We start from the raw sequence: 20,875 nt of genomic DNA on the forward strand, positions 1-20,875 counted from the left end.
AGACTTGGCAGAACATCACTAGAGAAGACCCTCAGCACCTGCTGATATCTATGAATGACAAAGGACTAAATATGTCGGCTTTAATAGACCCGCCATTGCTGTGTCACAAACATTATGGTGCCCTGAAATGAGGGGGACCATTTAGAAAAAGAGTTGTGTGAATGAAATGTGTGCAAATTCTGCAGCGTGCACTTCAATCACAATGTCTGAATTGTTTGATTTATAATTTTAAACTGTGGAGCAAAGAGGTAAACCAAGGAGAAATGTGTCTTTGCCCCAAACATTATGGAGGGCACTGTATGTAATGACATTTCAATGGATTGTTCTACTTCTTCATGATATTCGCTTCATTTCCTTTTGTGCTCTCTCATGTTTGAAAGTCTCCATCTTTAGCTGCTCTGTCAAATTAAATTCCCTGCAGGGTCGCACATCACACAGGATGGATTCTCATTTGAGACATTTGAACGCACTAAAGTGTCCCTTACATAAGTAAAGTCATTCAGACCACAACAACACAGACACACACCTTTGTTCTTTTATTTGCTTTTTTTATTTTGCAATAGTGAAAGATCATAATTGTACAGTTAAAAGACTAAATAATTCAAATGAAAGAATAAAATCACAAATGGGTATATAAAATCACAAATGATCTGGTAGAGCTGGACAAGATGTTTATTTTTTTAGGTTTGTTCAATAATTGGCACCATAATTTTACATTTAAACAACCGATTGATTAAATGACAATAAAACGAAGCCTGGATTAGCTCTGTGGATTTTTGTTTCTCACCATCACAAGAATGACTTCTATGAAAAGAAAACAAAATGCCGTCTTCATTCTCGTACATAAATCCGAGTGCAGATCACATCATCAGCGCCGAAGGTCTGCAACAAGAAGAAAAAGACGAGGATGGTAAGTGACGTGTCAAGTCAGGCACAATCCATGGCTGACAAACTCTCTCATCATGTTTTAGCCTGTAAAAGACAGAAAGTGCTTCTTTTTCTTCTCGCTACTGTGTATACAGAGTAGAGTGACATTCTCACATGTTATAGCAGCCATGACCCTTCCTGTCAGACTCCACAGGGGCTTGGTGGCTGTCATTAACACATAGAAGACGATTACCAATGCTGTAAAGTTTTGTTCTCGCTGTTTCTTCTCAGGTGACTGTGAAAGTCCATCCATCCGTCCATTATCCAACCTGCCACACACCCCTTTCCAGCGACCTCATGACCCACCATGTTCTCCCAATCCGTCTACTGACTTCACAGGAAGAGTCACCAGAGACATGAATGTCACTGTCAAGGTAAGTAAACCTCTCGACAAGGTCGACACTCTCTCCGCAAACAGACACACTGCTGATGGCCGTGCCCAACAGGTCATTAAAGGCCTGGACTTTGGTTTTTAACAGGACACTCACAAGCCCAGACACTCAGACTCCTCGCCCTTTCCTAGAGTGGAAAAATTTCAATTTTTTTTAATAATTGGTCAAATGAACCAGGATGAGCGGAGTTTACAGGAGTCTTTAAAGCAATTTAATTACTGAGGTAATTCACATTGAGAGCATTTCTCTGTCATGCATTCTTTCTGTATTGCACTAGTAATTTATAACCTTAAGGCAATTGTTTCAATTAAATTATAACCTGAGAATGGAAAATGAGTTTGGAGCAGAAGCTGTTTCAATTAGTTTATAACCTAAAAACAGAAAATAAATATGGATTAAAAACTCTTCCAGTTAGATTATAACCTGAGAACGGAAATTAAGTACGGACCAGAACCTGTTTCAATTATTTAATAATCTGAGAAAAGACAGTAAGTGTGGATCAAAAGCTGTTTCAATTAGTTTATAACTTGGAAATAAAAAATAAGTTTGAAGATCAAACAGTTTAAGCAGAGTTATCAATCATAAGGACAGCCAGCCAATCAGAAGTGTCCAATGTGCTTTTTAACATAAATATGTCTCATCCCAGAGACCAAAAAAAGAGACAATGACATAAGGGGGCAAAAATGTCAGAAGTGACATCAGAGATCAAGTCACGTGTGGCCATTTCATCTGGATGTTGGAGAACGAAACCTGTGAATGACATGGATCGCTGTATCAAAATGCCAGCATGGACAACATCCACCTCTGACGTTGATAATTTTTCTGTAAGCTTTTCTAAGACTATGGTATATACAGTACATCCGGGCCTTGCTATCTATTTTATTTTTTATTAAAACTTCTTCAGTTAGGCATTTCTTATACTTTAGTAAATGCCATGTTGCTTTTACATTTCTATACTTTGTCTTTATATCTTAAGTGAATGAAGTAAATATAAGGCTACCTTGTCTGGAAAGATGGCCACTTTCTTCCCCACAGGCTTATCAAAGCCGAGAGGTTGCTCCTTGATATTTAGAACAAATACGACAGAAATAAGACACTGTTGGTTACAAAGCATCCCTACCGACAAAGTGATCGAGCTTTTTTGGGTCACAAGGCTTTCCGCATGTTTGTTAGTCCCTATGTAGAGCAATAAGAGTGACAGGCATTTGGCGTCACTCTTACACGTATTTATGTGGAGGGGGTCCTAAGTGGAATATTGAGGGGTAACTGGCAACTGGCATGTTGTTAAGTTAAGACCACTATGTGTTTATCTGTGTGTGCTAATCTTCAAGTGTGGCAGTAGATGAACCTCGTAAACTACCTGCTAGGTCTCACCAATTCCACAATAATGCAGTCCCCCTCATCCCCTCCAGAGCTGCCAGGTCCGCGTTTTTCTCGCTCAATTGGGCTGCTTTCAAAAGCTAGTTGCAGGAAGTTTTTAGCAGGTGTGGTTTGCCGTTTTTTGGACTGGTCTCTGATTTTTGTTGCTTTAATTTTGGCTGCTGGAAATATTTATTACATTTTCGGCTTTCAACTGAAAATCAGCACCACAAACGCCTACTGCAATGTAGGAGAGAAAATCGCGTGCTCCCCTATTACGGAGAGGTCCCAACAGACCCGGAAGTGCTATCAGGTAACAATCCTGGTGCACCGTAAGTACTCCAGGGTTCATGTTAAAAAGCAGCTAACCACCTCATCCAGCAGTCAGAGTCGAGAGGAGAAGGATGAGGCTTGGTCAGAAAGAGAATGGTGGTGGAAAAGGAAAGAAATGAAATGAAACTGTAACTGAGGTACCAGGTGATAAAAACCAGTAAAAGGTATTTTGTTTGAATAAAAACTTCTTTCCTGGATCCCATGACCGTGTGGTTTGGTTGTGTCTGGGTGTTTGGGGTGCAGCTGCATCCCTTACAGGTCATAGTGGATTTAGAAAGAGGTGGGTGGATGGATGGATGGATATTTTGCATAAGCAATGGAGTGAGACTCAGGCTGCCTGACTGTCCTTGTCTGATGGCCTGCTATGATATAAATTTCATTGTACCGTGTACACACAGGGCCGCTGCTGGCCAAATGGGTGCCCTAAGCAGAAATTTACTTTTGTGCCCCCTCCCCGAAATATTACGGAAGTAAAAATAAAATAATAAAAAAAACACCTACTATAGGGGCCAAAATAGAACTTTATTCAAATAAAAGTAAATACATGAGGGCGCGCGCGTCATCACGTGTGCTTAGCCTACTCTGTGTTCACCGTAAAATGCAATATATACGTTTATATTTTTGGTAATTTATATATGTATATTATTAATATTAATTTATTATTATAATATATAAAAATGATTTTTTTGAGCAGCTGGGATGGTGCCCCCCTGGGAGTTGGTGCCCTACGCAGACTGCGTACTCTGCGTATAGGAACGGCGGTACTGTGTACACGTGACAATAACTCTGTAAGGAACTGGTGACAATACTTTCTGTTAAAGCAAAACCTTATGGATTTGAAGAAGCAAACACTATTGTGTACCTGCATGTCATTATTAAGTATGACACGAATAAGCCACGATGAAACAGAATGAACCATAACCGTTTAACACATATTAAAGTCGCTGATGAGATAATGGTAAGTAAGTAAGTAAATATGGTAAGTATTTCTTTGATTATTCTGCTTTCTGGATTTTTTGCTTCTGTTTTTGGGATTGCTGATTATTGGATTACAGATCAGACATGTTAGACATGTTTCCTTTTTAGAAAAAAACCCTTTTTGCTAATTGTGTGATTCTTTTTGTGATTTTCAAATAAATATCTTTATTTATAAAGATGATTTAATCAAATTGGTTATAATTTTTTTTAAAGGTTTCTCTTCCTTGTAGGACATTGTTAAGATCACTTGGACTCTCTGTTTTTGAACTTAAATCCAGTTTCCCCCATTTTAGGCCATGTTTAGGCCGAAGCCTGCAGCTAGTAGTTGGGGTGCTGACTGGTTTGGGGTGAAGCTATTTTGGGCAGTGAAGATCCGGGCATGCTTTTGAGGTAATTTTTGGAGGTCGCAACTCCTTTTTATTATGGTCCGGACTCCTGTGCATGACAGGTGTAATACTTCTTTTCTTTTTAAGGTTAATAACTAATAACATACATAATTAAGACATGCTTTTAATTGCATAATTAATATTTCCTTCTTTCTAATTTTATTTTCACTTACATTTATGAAACATTTCTTAGAAAGCAGGGGACTGTACTTTCTCCGGTCCTGTTCAATCTATATACATCAGACTTCCAATATGACTCGGAGTCCTGCCACGTGCAAAAGTTTGCTGATGACACTGATATTGTGGGCTGCATCAGGAGTGGGCAGGAGGAGGAGTACAGGAAGTTAATCAAAGACTTTGTTACATGGTGCGACTCAAACCACTTACACCTTAACACCAGCAAGACCAAGGAGCTGGTGGTGGATTTTAGGAGGCCCAGGCCCCTCATGGTCATCAGAGGTGACTGTGTGCAGAGGGTGCATACCTTTAAATATCTGGGAGTGCAGCTGGATGACAAATTGGACTGGACTGCCAATACTGATGCTCTATGTAAGAAAGGTCAGAGCAGACTATACTTTCTGAGAAGGTTGGCATCCTTCAACATCTGCAGTAAGATGCTGCAGATGTTCTACCAGACGGTTGTGGCGAGTGCCCTCTTCTACGCGGTGGTGTGCTGGGGAGGCAGCATAAAAATGAAAGACGCCTCACGCCTGGACAAACTTGTTAAGAAGGCAGGCTCTATTGTAGGATTAAAGTTGGACAGTTTAACATCTGTGGCAGAGCGACGGGCACTAAGCAAACTCCTGTTAATCATGAATAATCCACAGCATCCACTGAACAGTGTCATCTCCAGACAGAGGAGTAGCTTCAGTGACAGACTGAGGAGATTGTTCCTCCCCCACACTATGCGACTCTTCAATTCCACCCGGGGGAGTAAATGCGAACATTAATTTTATTTTAATATTTTTAATTTTTTTTTCATTTTTATTACTATTTAATTTAATATTGTTTCTTTGAATCAGTATACTGCTGCTGGATTATGTGAATTTCCCCTTGGGATTAATAAAGTATCTATCTATCTATCTATCTATCTATCTATCTATCTATCTATCTATCTATCTATCTATCTATCTATCTATCTATCTATCTATCTATCTATCTATCTATCTATCTAATGTTAAAATAATTACCTAATTATTTCAGAGCATGGTACTTGAGTTACCATACAAAGAAGGAATGTATTCTTGTGGTTTTAAGCAAACATCTTAGCCTTGTGTTCAGCCCATTACTTAATTTTTATATCATTTATCTTAGCAATTATGGTTTCACTTGTCAGTTCTACTGTAGTTTCTTGCCACCGCACCAAAGGAGAGCTCCTCTTGTTCAGCTGGTGCCACTGGTGGTCCCCGCGATTCACGTCAGCTTCTCTATGTGAGGATGTGAAATGGAGATGCATGGGACTTATGATGAGTGATTTAGCATGAGTGGCTCCTTCATTTTGATTTGAACTCTAATTTTGCAAACAGTTTTGCCAATCTGCTGGATCACTACACAAAACTACTCAAAATTATATTTGGCTCAAAGTAACAAAATAATGAATACATATGAATGTAGGTTCTCAGCATCCAACAGTCAATATTCTAATAAATCCTAACGTAAAAATAATTGTGTTCCTGCTACCAAATAACAAGAAAGAAACACAATCTATATCTGTTGCAATAGAAAAACAAAGCTGGCTGTCCATGACCACCAGACATAAACAGAAGCTCAATTCAATTATTTTGAACGGTTAGCCTTACCAAGATTAATTCATCATTTTTCAATTCCCTTGTCCAGAATGTTTTGGGGCCATTTCCATCAATCAGAGTTTGTTTGCAATACATCTTATTTTCCTTTTCCCAAGTGGCCAGGCTCTGCAGGCAAAAAGAATGACCAGAAGATTCATATTTTATTATTGTACATTTTACTTACAATTTATCAAATAACAGAAGACACAACAGTCATAGTTCAGCTTGCATAAAATAAACAAAAAATCTCTATATTGATATTGAACATTTACAATACTGTTGGTAGTGAAGAGAGGAACATGAAATGAAAACTCTAGGATGGGGTCATCAAATAGATCTGGCCGGGCCAAATTCTCACACAGCAAATACACTTTGGGACAGGCCGAGCTGGGCCACCAAACATGGCATCGTAGAAAAGGTTCTCACATTTTAACAGACACACTCTCTCATTTACACCTGAACATCTTGGTCTAATTCCCCAGGTCATTCACATCTAACACGTTAAAGTCAATTCAAACCTGTCAATTTTATATCTACAGAACAGAATGGGTGCTATGGTCATCATCACATACCCCCAACCCTGGACACAACCACTCTGACTCCAGTTCCAGGTGTTTTATTTTAAAGTAAATAACTCTAACAAAGGCTTCTTCTCTCAAAATTAGCACAAACACAATTTCATCTCCTTCACTATTCTTCGTTACTGCCAGATAAATTTCATCCTCCTCCTCCTTTCTCAACTCTGACTCCTTGGATGACATAGAGGGCCCATCTGGGACCATTGTCTCCAGGAAGCACTTCCATGTCAGGTGGAACCACCTTGTGAGAGGTGATGCTCTTCTCGATAACTGACCCCGGCACCACCCACCGAACCCAAAAGGGCAACCCTACGGAACCACAACTCTCATGCTGCCCTGGAGGTATCTAAATGGGGATTGGTCAAGAAGGAGGATGCTTCCGCCCAGTGTACTGGGGAGCGACATGTAGACGGAAGGCAGAAGGCAGTCTGCCACTGTCTCTCACTTCTTTTAGCCTTGTGACTGGAAAAGGTAACGCTGCTCATCCTGGTCAGGATGCTTGACCATCCATGTGGTCCATCTATTATATTGGTGCTCCAGGTAGGTAAGACAGTTCAATCCACCCCACACCAGGATGCCTTTCCATATGTTTCTAATATAACACTGGCATTCTATGCCAGCCACACTAACTCACTTCCAGACTATCCATTTTACTGGCAAGGGAATGAGGTCCATCTCAGCTGGGTTGTCAGTCTGTCCATGACTAAGCACATAAGGAATCATCAAGTCCATGTAGTTCTGGTGATATTACAAGGCCAGTCATTTAAATTCATATTTTTTTAATGAAACCATAATGATTGAATCTATTTTTTGTAACTTTTACTAGTTAGAAAGGAACTGATATTCAAACATCTAATAGTGTTAGCGATATTTTGATTTTCACTCCCCCAGTGAAGCTATACCTTCATTTCAATCCCAATAAACAGTGCAGTGACAACAAATCTCGCTAGCAAAAATTGCTTTTATAGAATCAGCCAGATTATTTTCAAATGATATAAAGATCATTTAATGAATTGATATTTTATTATACTATTGACAAAACTGAATATGATTGCACTATTGACTTCCTCCAACAATCTGAATCCTCACCAGATTCAACATTGTCACACACGTGTGCATGGGAGGCAGCGTAAGGGCTTGAAATATGGCAACCCCACGCCGGACCAGGGGGTGCCAGTGTGCACAAACCCTTTCTCTCTTTCTCCTGTAGACCATTCTGCCTGGGCCTGTCAACATCGCTTCCGGTACTGGGACTGATGATGTCACTTCCTCAAGTCAATGTGCCATCTTGTTAACAATGAATCAGTTCTGTTTTGGACTCAACTCTGTTAAGACCTGTTGATGATTTTTTGCTCTCTTTTTCCAGGTAAATCTTCAAGTATATGGGGTGGCTACCCCAAACATTTTTCTGTGTTCCTCTCTTTTATTTACAACATACTGGGGCAACCTGATGTGTGGTGGAAGAAGGACTGACCCACAGATACAATCAATGGTTAGTGGCTCTTGAAACACTGCTTATTAGATCTTTTCTGATGAGGACCCAGTCTAACTCACACTGTTGACCTCAGGGGATGCCCGATCCTGGAGAAGTATGTGAAACTCCTCAGGGGGATTGCCATCTTCATGCGCTCTTGTCATGGTGCAATCCATCTTCTGACTCTTTTACATTTTAACTTGATACTCTGTTCAGCTGCTTGAGCTCCAATAGCTCTGTTTGACTGCAGTTTCTCACCTGCATGATTCCTCCCAGGTCAGAGACGCTATAGTATTTATAAAGGTTTATGCAAAATTACAGTGCTTTACATGAAATATCCACAACTATTGTGTAATGAAGCTAAATTCACTTACTACACAAACAACACAGGGTCAAAGCGAAAATAAAATCAGCAGTGACCACTGTGTAACGGCCGACCCCTTACCCAGCCGGCAGCTACACCTCCAAGACCTGTGGCCTGGATAAATTACTGAGGTGAATCTTTTAAAATCAAGCTGTACCTCTAAAAAATAAATTTTTTCCCATAATTGATGGATTAAACATACAAAAGCAGATATGTAAAATTTAAGTGAATAATTATATTAAATGAAATAATAAAAAGAATACAAATTTCACACAAAAAAAAGTATATATACAGCAGAACCTCGGTTCATGACCATAATTTGTTCCAAAACTCTGGTCGTAAACAGATTTGGTCGTGAACCGAAGCAATTTCCCCATAGGATTGTATGTAAATACAATTAATCCGTTCCAGACCATATGGACTGTATGTAAATATATATATTTTTTAAGTTTTTAAGCACAAATATAGTTAATCAAACCATAGAATGCACAGCGTAATCTATACTAATAAAAGGCAAAGCCCTCACTGACTCACTCACTGACTGACTGACTGACTCACTCACTCACTCACTCACTCACTCACTGACTCATCACTAATTCTCCAACGTCCCGTGTGGGTAGAAGGCTGAAAATTGACAGGCTCATTCCTTACAGCTTCCTTACAAAAGTTGGGCAGGTTTCATTTCGAAATTCTACACGTAATGGTCATAACTGGAAGCTGTTTTTCTCCATTTACTGTAATGGAGTTGAGCTCGAAAGCCGTGGGGGGCGGAGTTTCGTGTGACATCATCACGCCTCCCACGTAATCACGCAGTACGTAGAAAACCAGGAAGAGCTCCTGTGCTGAAGAAAACATGCATTATATAATTGAGAAGGCAGCGAAACAATAAGAAGCGAGCGAGTGACATATACAACCATATTGATGAGTGCTGCTACATCGGAAACAAAGCACGATGTAAACCTACACTTTAAATTAAGTTCATAGACAGGCTGCCGCTGGCGTTTGTAATTTAGTGCCTGCCCATATAAGGCCGTCCGTCAGCGGCAATCCAATAAAAACAGTGCCACTAAATATTCACGGGTGAAGGACTGTGCTTATGCAGAGGAAGATGAGATGGTCAGGGTGGTGTTTGGCACAAACTCAGCGAAACTGCGAGAGAAAGTTTTAAGTGCCGGGTCTTAGCTAACATTAAATACAGCCGTGGACATCACACAAGATGGCACCAGTACAGCTGGGAACCTTCGATGCATGTACACCGAGCGGCTCATGTGAACTGACGCAGTGCACAGATAAATAGCAACAGTTCCAAAGAGCGCTGAACAAAAACCGAATTACACAATTGAGAAGGCAGCAAAATAATATGAAGCGTCTGATACATACAAGCATATTCATCAGTGCAGCTACTGCGGAAACAAAGCATACGGTGGAAAAAGTCAATGTCCCGCTAAAGGAAAACAGTGTAAAAAAAAAAAACCCGTGCATGCAGTGTGTCAGGTCTCAGATAAAGAAGAAGGCGAGCTGTTTATTGATGCAGTAAGAAACGAATCGATGAATGAAACCTGTTATCTTTACAACGATTGACAAACACGGAATGTAACTTGAACACAACACATCCTCCAAATACGAACCTGATTGAAAGAAATAATGATAATCAAATCCTTGATGACAGCAACACTCATAACACTCACAAAACTGTATATTGACAATCATGTTACGTTATTTTTAAAATGTTCCCTTTTCTTTTTCATAACTTCTTTATCACACTACTTCTCCGCTGCGAATATATATATATACCCCGATCTACATACTCTCAAATAGACAAGCCACATGCCGTGGCGCAATTGTAGAGTCTTCGCCTCTAACGCCGAGGTTCGATTCCCGAGAGGGGATGTACTGACTATGTACGCGCGCTTCCCGATTCATTTTACCCTCGCATCCCCTTGGTTTGAGACGTATGAAAAAATATGCGGTTAACGCAGAATCATGTTACGTTATTTTTAAAATGTTTCCTTTTCTTAGCACAAGCACAGCTGAGAAGCTTCGATGCATGTACTCCATAACGCGTAAAAAAAAATAACGCATTTAATCACACTTTGCATTCCAAGCAAAGGGGAACTTTTGTCAATGCATGATTTACTGGTACATCGATTACATTAATGCACACATCAGAGCTACAAAAATGTTAGAGTCGGAATAAAGCGCGTTCCTACGACTGATCATTTCGACTACCCGAGTGAAGCCTTGATAAAAGCGTGGTTTTGTGCACACTGAAAAGCAAGCAAAATTAGATGCATTACAGAAAGCGGACTTTGTGGCTCTTACTGGGGATTGTTGGACTTCCGTGACCGTTAGTAATTCTAATTACATCTAATTATAAAATGTTCAATGATCACACTGTTTTAGCCTAATGTACAAAATAATTTTGGCTAAGGTTACTCAGAGTTTAAAGATTAAGTTGGTCAAATTACCTTTTATGTTTCTGACTTATTTTTTTTAAGATGAAAAACTGCACTTTATGTTGAAATTTTTGTTATTATTATTTAAAGACAATGCCATTCTGAAAATGTACTTAAAGTACCTAAAATACCACTTTATTTTTAAGTCTGCCCAATTTTAACCAGGGATAATATTTTTGTTTCTGTTTTGAATTCAAATGCAGTTTAAAAGCTTTTTTTTTTCAGAAATTAAAACAGCTTGAGTTTACAATATTCATGTCCATGTCTATTATTTGATTCTGTTGCCCACTAAAACTCTTTTAAATTAAAAAAAAAATTGTGATTTGGGGCAAATTTTCATGTGTGATTACATACGATTAATCAAGATTAATTATTACACAGCCTCTAATTAATTAGATAATTTTTTTTCATCGAGTCCCACCCCTAATATATATATGTAGAGATATATATATATATATGTAGATTTGTATATATATGTGTACAATGCCCACACAGACAGCATGCAGGTCATGAATCAGACTCAACACTTTAAAGACTTGAGGTAGACATGCTAAGAGCACCATCACTAGACTGCCCTTTAGTATTTGGTAAAATAAACATTGTAGTGGGTGAATGATGAAGCAGGGCAAAAGCCAAATGTCTGGGGTGCCAACTGGACAAAAACCCATTCAGTTCCAATAAAAATCAAGAAAACAACACAAATTATGCGCTCACTGTTTGGGACAATCCCCTTTAGTTAGTGCTCTCTTTAACAGCACTTTGTCCCTCAGTTTACTTGCTGTTGTGGTCAGGTCTGAAATGAGATGCCATTTTCTGGGAGCCTCTTCCTTTTATACCAAGTGGACCAGAAGCTTCTTTGGCTTTTTCGCCCTCAAGGGGTGGTTTCTCAACACTCTGAGAGATAAAGGAGAAAAGACTGTTTGCAAGAACAGCCCTTATCATCCCTGGGTGGTACCATATACCTTAGGTGAGCCTGGAAGGCGACCCTCTGGCATCCATGCATGGCAATGTATTGAAAGGGTGGAAGTGACGTTGTTTATTCAAACATGGTAAACATTTATAAGAAATTATAAATGCTGCTGTGCCATCACTTTTGTTTGGATAAACTGGTTGGCTAATTATTAAGGAACTGTTTTTAACAAAAACCAGTAGTCAAAAGGGCATAAAGGTTGACACAGGGAGAGTTGTAACCACATATTCCTCTTTCTTTCATTTAATACATTTATTCATTCCTACATGCAGGTGAGGAGGAACAAAGGAATTTAACAAATACAATACAACATAATAAGAAACACCTGCGTGTGACCGATAAGACGACTTAATTGCTTGCTTACGACCCTTGAGTGCAAACACACACCTCTTTGTCGATAAGAGAGGTGGCAGAAATCCTACAAACATCTGGCTAGAATTACAAAAAACTCAACTGTCACACACCAAATTAAACAATCTGAAATAATGGCATGTTCACTCACCCCATAATACTAAGCCAGTATGCTCAAATTACTACCGCATGCTTCACTTCTATTATTCTGAAGGCATAGCTAATATTTAAAAGCAGTATATCATAAGGGTTAGTGGAGAATTGGCTGTGGGGAAAGTGCAATGAAACCCATTTTCCCCGGACATAATGTTACATACGCGTACGTGTTACGTACTTCTATAGCACTTGCTTCATTTAAACACCAGTATTAGTAGACAGAAACACTTTCATCAGCATCAAATGTAGTGCATTCTGGGCCCTGTAATAATATTCACCTGTAGAGCCACAAGAGCTGCAGCTCCATACATCACAGCAGGTCTACATCAGCAGTTTCATGGCATAAGGTAACGTTTGGGGTTATTTTGTTTATAATGTGGTGTAAAAGGTTAGGATCAGGGGTAACTTAAAGTTAGGGGTTACTATGGTGATCATGTGGTATAAGCACTTATTTTAATTAGGGGTAGTTTAATGTTAAGGGTCTGTGTCGTTAGTGTGTAGTATAGATGTGTGGTGATGTCACTTCCTCCTTGAAACTGTGGGTGTTGACTTGGGGTGCGGCTCTGCAGTTGGATGCTTCTCAGCTTTTGGGCTCACTGAAGCATGGAATGAGAGTGAAGATGATGATGTACTATGACCGAAACATTCAAATCCATATGAAATGAAAAAGAGGCACTGACAAGCCAGGGTTATTATAGTTTTGCCTTTTTATATTAGTTTTTATTTCTATATTTTTTTTTCTGACCCTACTTGGAAATGTAGTTTTAGTTGTTCTTCATTGTATGTTTTTAGTTTTTATTTCTCAAAGACATTTCTATTTTATTGCTATATCTATTAGTAGTAATTATGGTATGGTTAAAGAGCTGCTATGGAGTTTAGTTTTGTGTCACAATCAGACAGAACTGTATACTTAATGGATTTGGATATAATATTAGTTTAATGTTAGTGGAATCTTACTACACTATGTGGTTTACTATCTGGTTTTGTTTTTGCCTGATAAAAACCAGCAAAATCAAAACCAGATACCGAATATGAACAATTTTATACAATTTTATAATTTGTGCTGGACAAATGTGTGCTGACTGTCAACACTTTTCATCTTTTCCTTTTCTTGCTCAGAATGGGCCAATTTGTAATGAAATTTAGGTGAATTTTAAGGTTTGAGGGTTTTTTAAGCACACAATATATCCTGCTCAAAGACAATATGCTTATAAAGAATGCCTTCAATATTGCATTCAAAAATCTCCCATACTGGGCTTTGCTATTTTCTACCATATTGATCACTGATTCCATCTCAGGCACAAGCAGTTTATAGACTGAATTTTGCCACCTGCAGGCCTGAAAAGATATTGTATTATTATTAGACTTTGACTTCCGGTTTGAGTGAACACTGGCGGGACTGGTCGCCGCTGCTCGCCGGTAACTAGACTATTAATTTTAGCTATGACTAGTGATTGTGATGGTGATATTGCTGTTATTGCTGAAATCTTTGCATGGCTGTCTATGCATTAGCATCAGCCTAACCCCGTTTCGAAACTTACCTGGTTTATTCTTTGGACGCCTGAGATGCTTGTGGCCTCGCCTACAATGTGGATTGGTAGGATATTCACCTGGTTAATGTTTGTTTGGTGTCTTCTGTGGCTCGCTATCCAACCTGCGACGGGCCTCCTCCAGTACTCAGCTGCTGAGCTTCTTCGACTGCGTCTCCACCAGTCAGTGCCTCTGCTATCTGTGCTACATTTTGACCCGGACATCATATTTCTCCCTCGTCGGAGATACATCCATCGTGGATCCCACCGGAAATTCTGAATAGATGGCTCAAAAGGAATTAATTAACTCCTTCTGGTCCAACTCTTGGCATCCTCCACGCAACACGGATAGGAATGCTAACCACAGCGTGTTGGCCAGCCTAGCTCGGTTGGCTACCACCACTGTCAAAAGTGACAGCAACATTGTCAGTTTTCGTCTACTGAACATCCTCTCACTCATGAGCAAGGGGCGTCTTATTTAGGATCTCATCATTGACCGTAAGTTTGACTTTCTCTGTTTAACCGAGACTAGGCAGCAACCTCAAAACTTTTCTCAACTTAATGAATCCACCACTTCAGGGTTTGTTTACATTTGTCGACCCTGTGCCTCTGGCCATGGAGGAGATGTTGCGATAATTTATCGCGAGAAATGAAAAGTCCTGCCGTTGCCTGTCCTGCTGTTAGCTCTTTTGAATCAACTGTGTGTCAATTGTCTGGGCCTATTCCTACCGTCATTGCAACTATCTAACAATGATTTTTTGAACGATCTTGCTAACTTTCTTACCCATTTATCTACAATTACTTCAAATTCTGTTGGGGGACTCTAATATACATCTGGACAATATCAATATCCCTCTCACTAGAGACTTTTTATCTTGCCTGGAGAGTTTTGGATACCAGCAGCACACTGATGTTCCCACGCATTGTAAAGAACATATCTTGGACCTGATCTGCTGCTCTGCTGTTGTCCCTCTCAATCTTACAGCAGATGAACTCACTATAACTGATCATTTTCTCCTTTCATTTAATGCTAAACTTACTTTTTCTATTGCTAAGCTCGTCCATCTCATATCTTTTCGTAACTTTAAGAATATTAGCTTGAATTCTCTGTCTTCTAGAATTGATTCTCAAATGGACTTTTATAATTCATCCACTCCCGAAAAATTGGTCTCATATTATAACACTGGTCTCAATGGTATTCTTAACTCTCTTGCTCTGATAAAAACCTGATCTGTTTCTTTTTCTTTTTCTGACCCCTGGTTTATGTCTGAACTTCGGCTTCTGAAAGCAAAGAGCAGGCAACTTGAACAGTTATAGGAAAAAAACGGACTCTTTGTCTACCAGAGATGCATAAAAATGATTTACTTTATTACCAGGACTGTACAGCATAAACCAAATCTAACTATTACACTCAGTTAATTTCTTGTAATAAAGGTAACACCAAGTCTTTGTTTTCATTATGTAATAATGTTACGCAACCTCCAGACTCTTTACCATCTCACCTTTTATTCGGCTGCTTTCTGTAATACTCTTATGTCCTTTTTTAATGAGATTTTTAATCCAGAGGATACATCAGCACCTCGGTCCAGATTCTCTCTGTATTTCTTTTGAATTGCACTCGCTTCACTCTTTCTCTTCTTTCCAGCTTCCCACTTCCTCAGAAATCTCAGATCTCATCTGTAAATCCAAGTCACCTACTTGTCAGCTGGACACCCTGCCTACAGTTTTGGTTAAAGCCTGCCTCCCCTCTTTGGTCCCTCTCATTTCTGCCATAATTCACTCTTCTCTCACTACTGGTATTGTTCCTTCTTCTTTTAGAACTGCTGCAATAACTCCAATATTAAAAAAACCTGGTGCTGATCCTACTAACTTCAATAATTTTTGCCCTATTTCTAATTTGCCCTTTATCTCCAAAATTCTTGACAAAATAGTAGCCATCCAACTTCACTCCCACTTATCTCATAATAATCTATATGAAAAGTTCCAGTCTGATTTGCTCCCCCTTCACAGTACAGAAACGGCACTTGTTAAAATTACCAATGATCTTCTTATGGCTGCTGACTCTGGTTTAACCACTATTCTCATCCTCCTTGATCTGAGTGCGACCTTTGATACCATTTGTCATACCATTATCCTTAATAGAATATATTTGATTGGCATTACCCACACTCCACTTGACTGGTTCAGATCCTACCTCTCAGATTGCATTCAGTTCATTCAGCTTAAAGCTTTCACATCCCAACCCACCGCTGTTACTTCAGAGCCCTGGGGCCTCTTCTTTTTATTATTTACCTTCTTCCCCTTGGCAATATCTTTTGTAAACATAAAATTACTTTTCAGTGTTATGCTGATGACACCCAGCTCTACCTTGCTAGTAAACCTACCACTTCCTATTCACCATCTTGGCTTATTGACTGCATTTCTGAAATTAAATCCTGGTTTTCTTCAAATTTTCCTAAATTAAACAGTGACAAAACTGAGGTTCTCCTCATTGGCCCAAAACCATCATTATCCAAAGCCGATAATCTTTCTCTTGTGATTGATAACTCCGTTGTTTCCCCATCACCTCAGGTCAAGAGTCTGGGTGTCATCCTTGTCAGTACTCTGTCTTTCCAATCTCACATTAATGACGCCACCCGGTCTGCTTTCTTCCACCTACGTAATATTAATCGCATTTGCCCCTCCCTCACTCCCCATACCACTGCCATTCTCGTTCACAGTCTTGTTACTTCTCGTCTGGACTATTGCAATTCACTCCTCTTTGGCCTCTCTAATAAATCTCTCCATAAGCTTCAGCTAGTCCAGAATTCTGCAGCTCGCATCATTACTCAAACCTCATCTATTCACCATATTACTCTGGTCTTTCAGCAGCTTCATTGGCTCCTGATTAAGTTTCAAATTGATTTTAAAATTCTGCTATTAACATTTAAGGCCATTCATAACCACGTCCCTCGATATCTGTCTGACCTTCTACATGTTGCCATTCACTCCCGTAACCTTAGGTTCTCTTCCTCCATCCACCTGACCGTCCCTCTCGCCCGTCTAACCACCATGGGGAGCAGAGCATTCAGCCGTTCTGCTCCCAGGCTTTGGAATTCATTACCTACCGAGCTTAGAAATATCAAATCATCTTCAACCTTCAAATGTAAACTTAAAACGCATCTGTTTAAAATGGCTTTTTCTTTATGATTACAATGGCTTTGTTTGGTTTTAATTTTTATATCTTCTGTTTTTTTTCTGATGTTTTAAGTTGTTTATAATGTGTCTTTTTATTTAGTTATTTATTGTTTGTTCGGTGTCCTGGAATTCTCAGAAAGGCGCCTTGTATAAATAAAATGTATTATTATTATTATTGTTATTATTATATCAAAAATCAGAAAATAGATTCTACTGTGTTCTGACAGGTGTGATCATGAAAATCATGGGGGTTTAGGAAGAACAGGGCTGTATTGATGGAAACAAAGAAAAACAAGCATGTAATGTGAAGGTTAGGGCAGTGAGACTTGAATAGCCCAACATAAGAACAGTAAACCCATAATGAGCAGAGCAAGAGCAGGTAATAGGAGTGCGGACAGGCAGAAAACAACAGAGACAGCATCTGAGATTAGAAACAATATAGACAGTATTTAAACCTGTTTATCCAGAGCAGGATGGCAGGAAACCTGGAGCCTACCCCAGCAGGTTTGGTTGCAAGGCAGGAAAAGTCCCTGGAGTGCAAAATGTATGATATGGCTGATGTTAAGAACAGAAAGAATATATTTCAACTATCTATTTATACAGTGAGAGAAAAATTGAAAAAAGTGGGACAAATATTTTAAAACATAATTCTGCTAGTGGATTATTTTCAGTTTCGTTTTAATTTAATAAATATAGAATAAATACAAAAACACATTAGTAGGTTTAGTTTCAGTCGGGTTTTAGAACAAATCACAGCACAGAAACAGCACACGTTAAAGTAGTAAATGACTTGCGGGTAAATGCAGACAGAGGCCATTTATCTGTTCTCATCCTCTTAGATCTGAGTGCTGCATTTGACACCATTGATCACAACATTCTTAAAAATCGCCTTAGTCAGTGGGTGGGCCTCTCTGGCACAGTCTTAAATTATTTTGAATCATACCTGGCAGGGAGAAAATTCTTTGTTAGTTGTGGTAATCAAATCTCAAAGACACATGATATCCAATATGGTGTTCCACAAGGCTCTATCCTGGGTCCGCTGCTCTTCTCAATCTACATGCTTCCGTTAGGTCAGATTATCTCGGGGCACAACGTGAGCTACCACAGCTATGCTGATGACACACAGCTGTACTTATCAATAGCATCTGATGACCCTGATTCTATTGATTCACTAACACAATGTCTGACTGGTATCTCAAAATGGATGAATAGTAACTTTCTCAAGTTAAATAAAAAGAAAACTGAAATCTTAGTGATTAGCAATAATGGATACAATGAGGCTATTAGAAAGAAACTGGATACATTAGGATTAAAAGTCAAGACGGAGGTAAAAAGTTTAGGGGTAATTGTTGACTGTAATCTGAATTTTAAATCGCATATTAATCAGACCACTAGGACAGCATTTTTTCACTTAAGAAACATAAGTAAAGTTAGACCTCTTATATCATTGAAAGATGCAGAGAAATTAATTCACGCTTTTGTTTTCCGTAGACTAGATTACTGTAACGCACTCCTCTCAGGACTACCCAAAAAAGACATAAATCGTTTGCAACGAGTGCAGAATGCAGCTGCTAGAATCCTAACTAGGAAAAGAAAATCCGAACACATTTCTCCAGTTTTGATGTCACTACACTGGTTACCTGTGTCATTCAGGATTGACTTTAAAATTCTGCTTATGGTTTATAAAGCCTTAAATCATCTCGCCCCATCTTATATATCGGAATGTCTGACACCTTATATTCCAAATTGTAATCTTAGATCGTCAAATGAGTGTCTCCTTAGAATTCCAAGAACAAAACTTAAAATAAGTGGTGAGGCGGCCTTCTGCTGTTATGCACCTAAAATCTGGAATAGCCTGCCAATAGAAATTCGCCAGGCCGATACAGTAGAGCAATTTAAAACACTGCTGAAAACACATTACTTTAACATGGCCTTTCTATAACTTCAATTTAACTTAATCCTGATACTCTAATATGTTCAATTCATCATAATAACTATTCATGGTGGCTCTAAAATCCGTACTGACCCCTACTCTCTCTTCTGTTTCTTTTTCCGGTTTCTTTGTGGTGGTGGCCTGCGCCACCTCCACCTACTCAGAGCTTCATGATGCTCCAACAATGATGGATGGATTAAAAGGCAGAAGTCTACGTGCCCCACTTTTCTGCCACAGCCCAAAGGCAAGTAGGTGATTTCTGATGTGAGTTTTCCTGAAGGCTTGTGTGCTGTCTCTAGGCGAGCCATAGGAGCGGCTTCTGCCTTAAAGTTATAGGGGCAATGTCACCCAATCTCAGAGCAACGTTAGAGAAGTGTAAAATAAAGTGAAAAGTCCACCCAACTGTGTTTGAGTCCATATGTTGTTACAGGCTACTAAAGCTACTGTTATAGCACATTTATATTTTTATTCCTGTTCTTTTAATGATGTGACGTGGAAGACACACCTTGTGACTGGGACCATCACATTTGTTACAATCCCAGAAAGTGATGGTATGAATATAATGGTGGCTCCGGTTACCCCTCAGTTGGATAAACAACGATAAAAACCTTTAGTGACAGTTAACTTTATTACAAGTAGGCCTAGTGTTAGGTTTTGTTTTGGATTTGAATGATTTTTGACTTTAAATTTTGCTTTGCCTTTAGGCTTTGTTGGCTTGATTCACATTGTGATCTTCTGGTTCTCACCTTGTGTGTCCTCATCAGTGATTTTGCCTTGCATTTCTTACCTCATGGTCTTTTAGTTCATCCACTTTAATAAAAGGTTAAGTGTTTGTGTGTCTGCCTGTGGATTCATCCACTTGCTATGCCTCTGTCATTCCAATAGATGATGCATCACAAACATGAGCACTGCTTTTATGAATCCCATTTTAAATGGCATGTTATAGAGACATACTGTATTGTTCTGCTGAAGCGGTATGATTTTTAAATTCAGGATGAGAACATGGAATGAGAACAAAGCGGAGTGTGCGCTGGGGTCAAAACCAAAGAGACAAGCTGCTCTTTCGTCAAACCAGAAACATGAGATAAGAATCAAAATTGTAAACTGGAAAGTAACTCATTTTAAAGTCACAGTCTCAATCCACTGTGCTAATTCCCTTCATATTTTTAAACACTTCAATCAGGTCTCCTCTTAATCTTCTTTAGCTTAAACTGAAAAGGGTCAGTTCTTTTAATGTTTTTTTTTTGTAATTCATCCCCTTATCCCTGGTATGAGCCTAGTCTCTCTTCTCTGGACTTTTTCTAGTGCTGCTATGTCCTTTTTATAGCCAAAACTGCACACAGTAGTCCAGATGAGGTCTCACCAGTGTGTTATAAAGCTTGAGCAGAACTTGTTCTCCACACGTCAGAGAGCTATATAACCGGACATCCTGTTAGACTTCTTAACGGCTTCTGGCAGTTCATAGTGTCAAGTCCACTATGACTCCTAAATCCTTCTACTAAGCTGTACTTTCAATTTTCAAACACCCCATTGTGTATTCAAACCTAACATTTTTCCTTCTTACATGTCATACTTTACATTTACTTACCATAAGTTTCATCTGGCATAAAGCCTGCAGGTTGTCCAAGTCCCTCTGTGATGATTCAATGGATTCTTGATGATCTGCCAATTCAATCATCTGCAAACTTATCCAGCTTGTTATTTATATACCAAGTCAAGTCAAGT

The 20,875-nt window shown here is 39.1% G+C and overlaps 1 protein-coding gene across 1 annotated transcript in view; it reads right to left on the bottom strand.

The window, feature by feature from the left end:
* Window positions 1–654: 654 nt before the first annotated feature.
* crabp1a (cellular retinoic acid binding protein 1a) overlaps window positions 655–20,875 on the bottom strand; it is a 43,671-nt gene continuing 23,450 nt past the window's right edge. The window contains exons 3-4 of the mRNA XM_039773565.1: window positions 6,175–6,288; window positions 655–882 (exon numbers count right to left, since the gene is read on the bottom strand). Coding sequence (XP_039629499.1) covers window positions 832–882; window positions 6,175–6,288 — 165 coding nt within the window. The 3' untranslated portion in view covers window positions 655–831. The remainder of the gene's footprint in view (window positions 883–6,174; window positions 6,289–20,875) is intronic.

This window comes from Polypterus senegalus, chromosome 12, assembly GCF_016835505.1.
Source record: "Polypterus senegalus isolate Bchr_013 chromosome 12, ASM1683550v1, whole genome shotgun sequence".
In the NCBI taxonomy this organism is placed as follows: Eukaryota; Metazoa; Chordata; class Cladistia; order Polypteriformes; family Polypteridae; genus Polypterus; species Polypterus senegalus.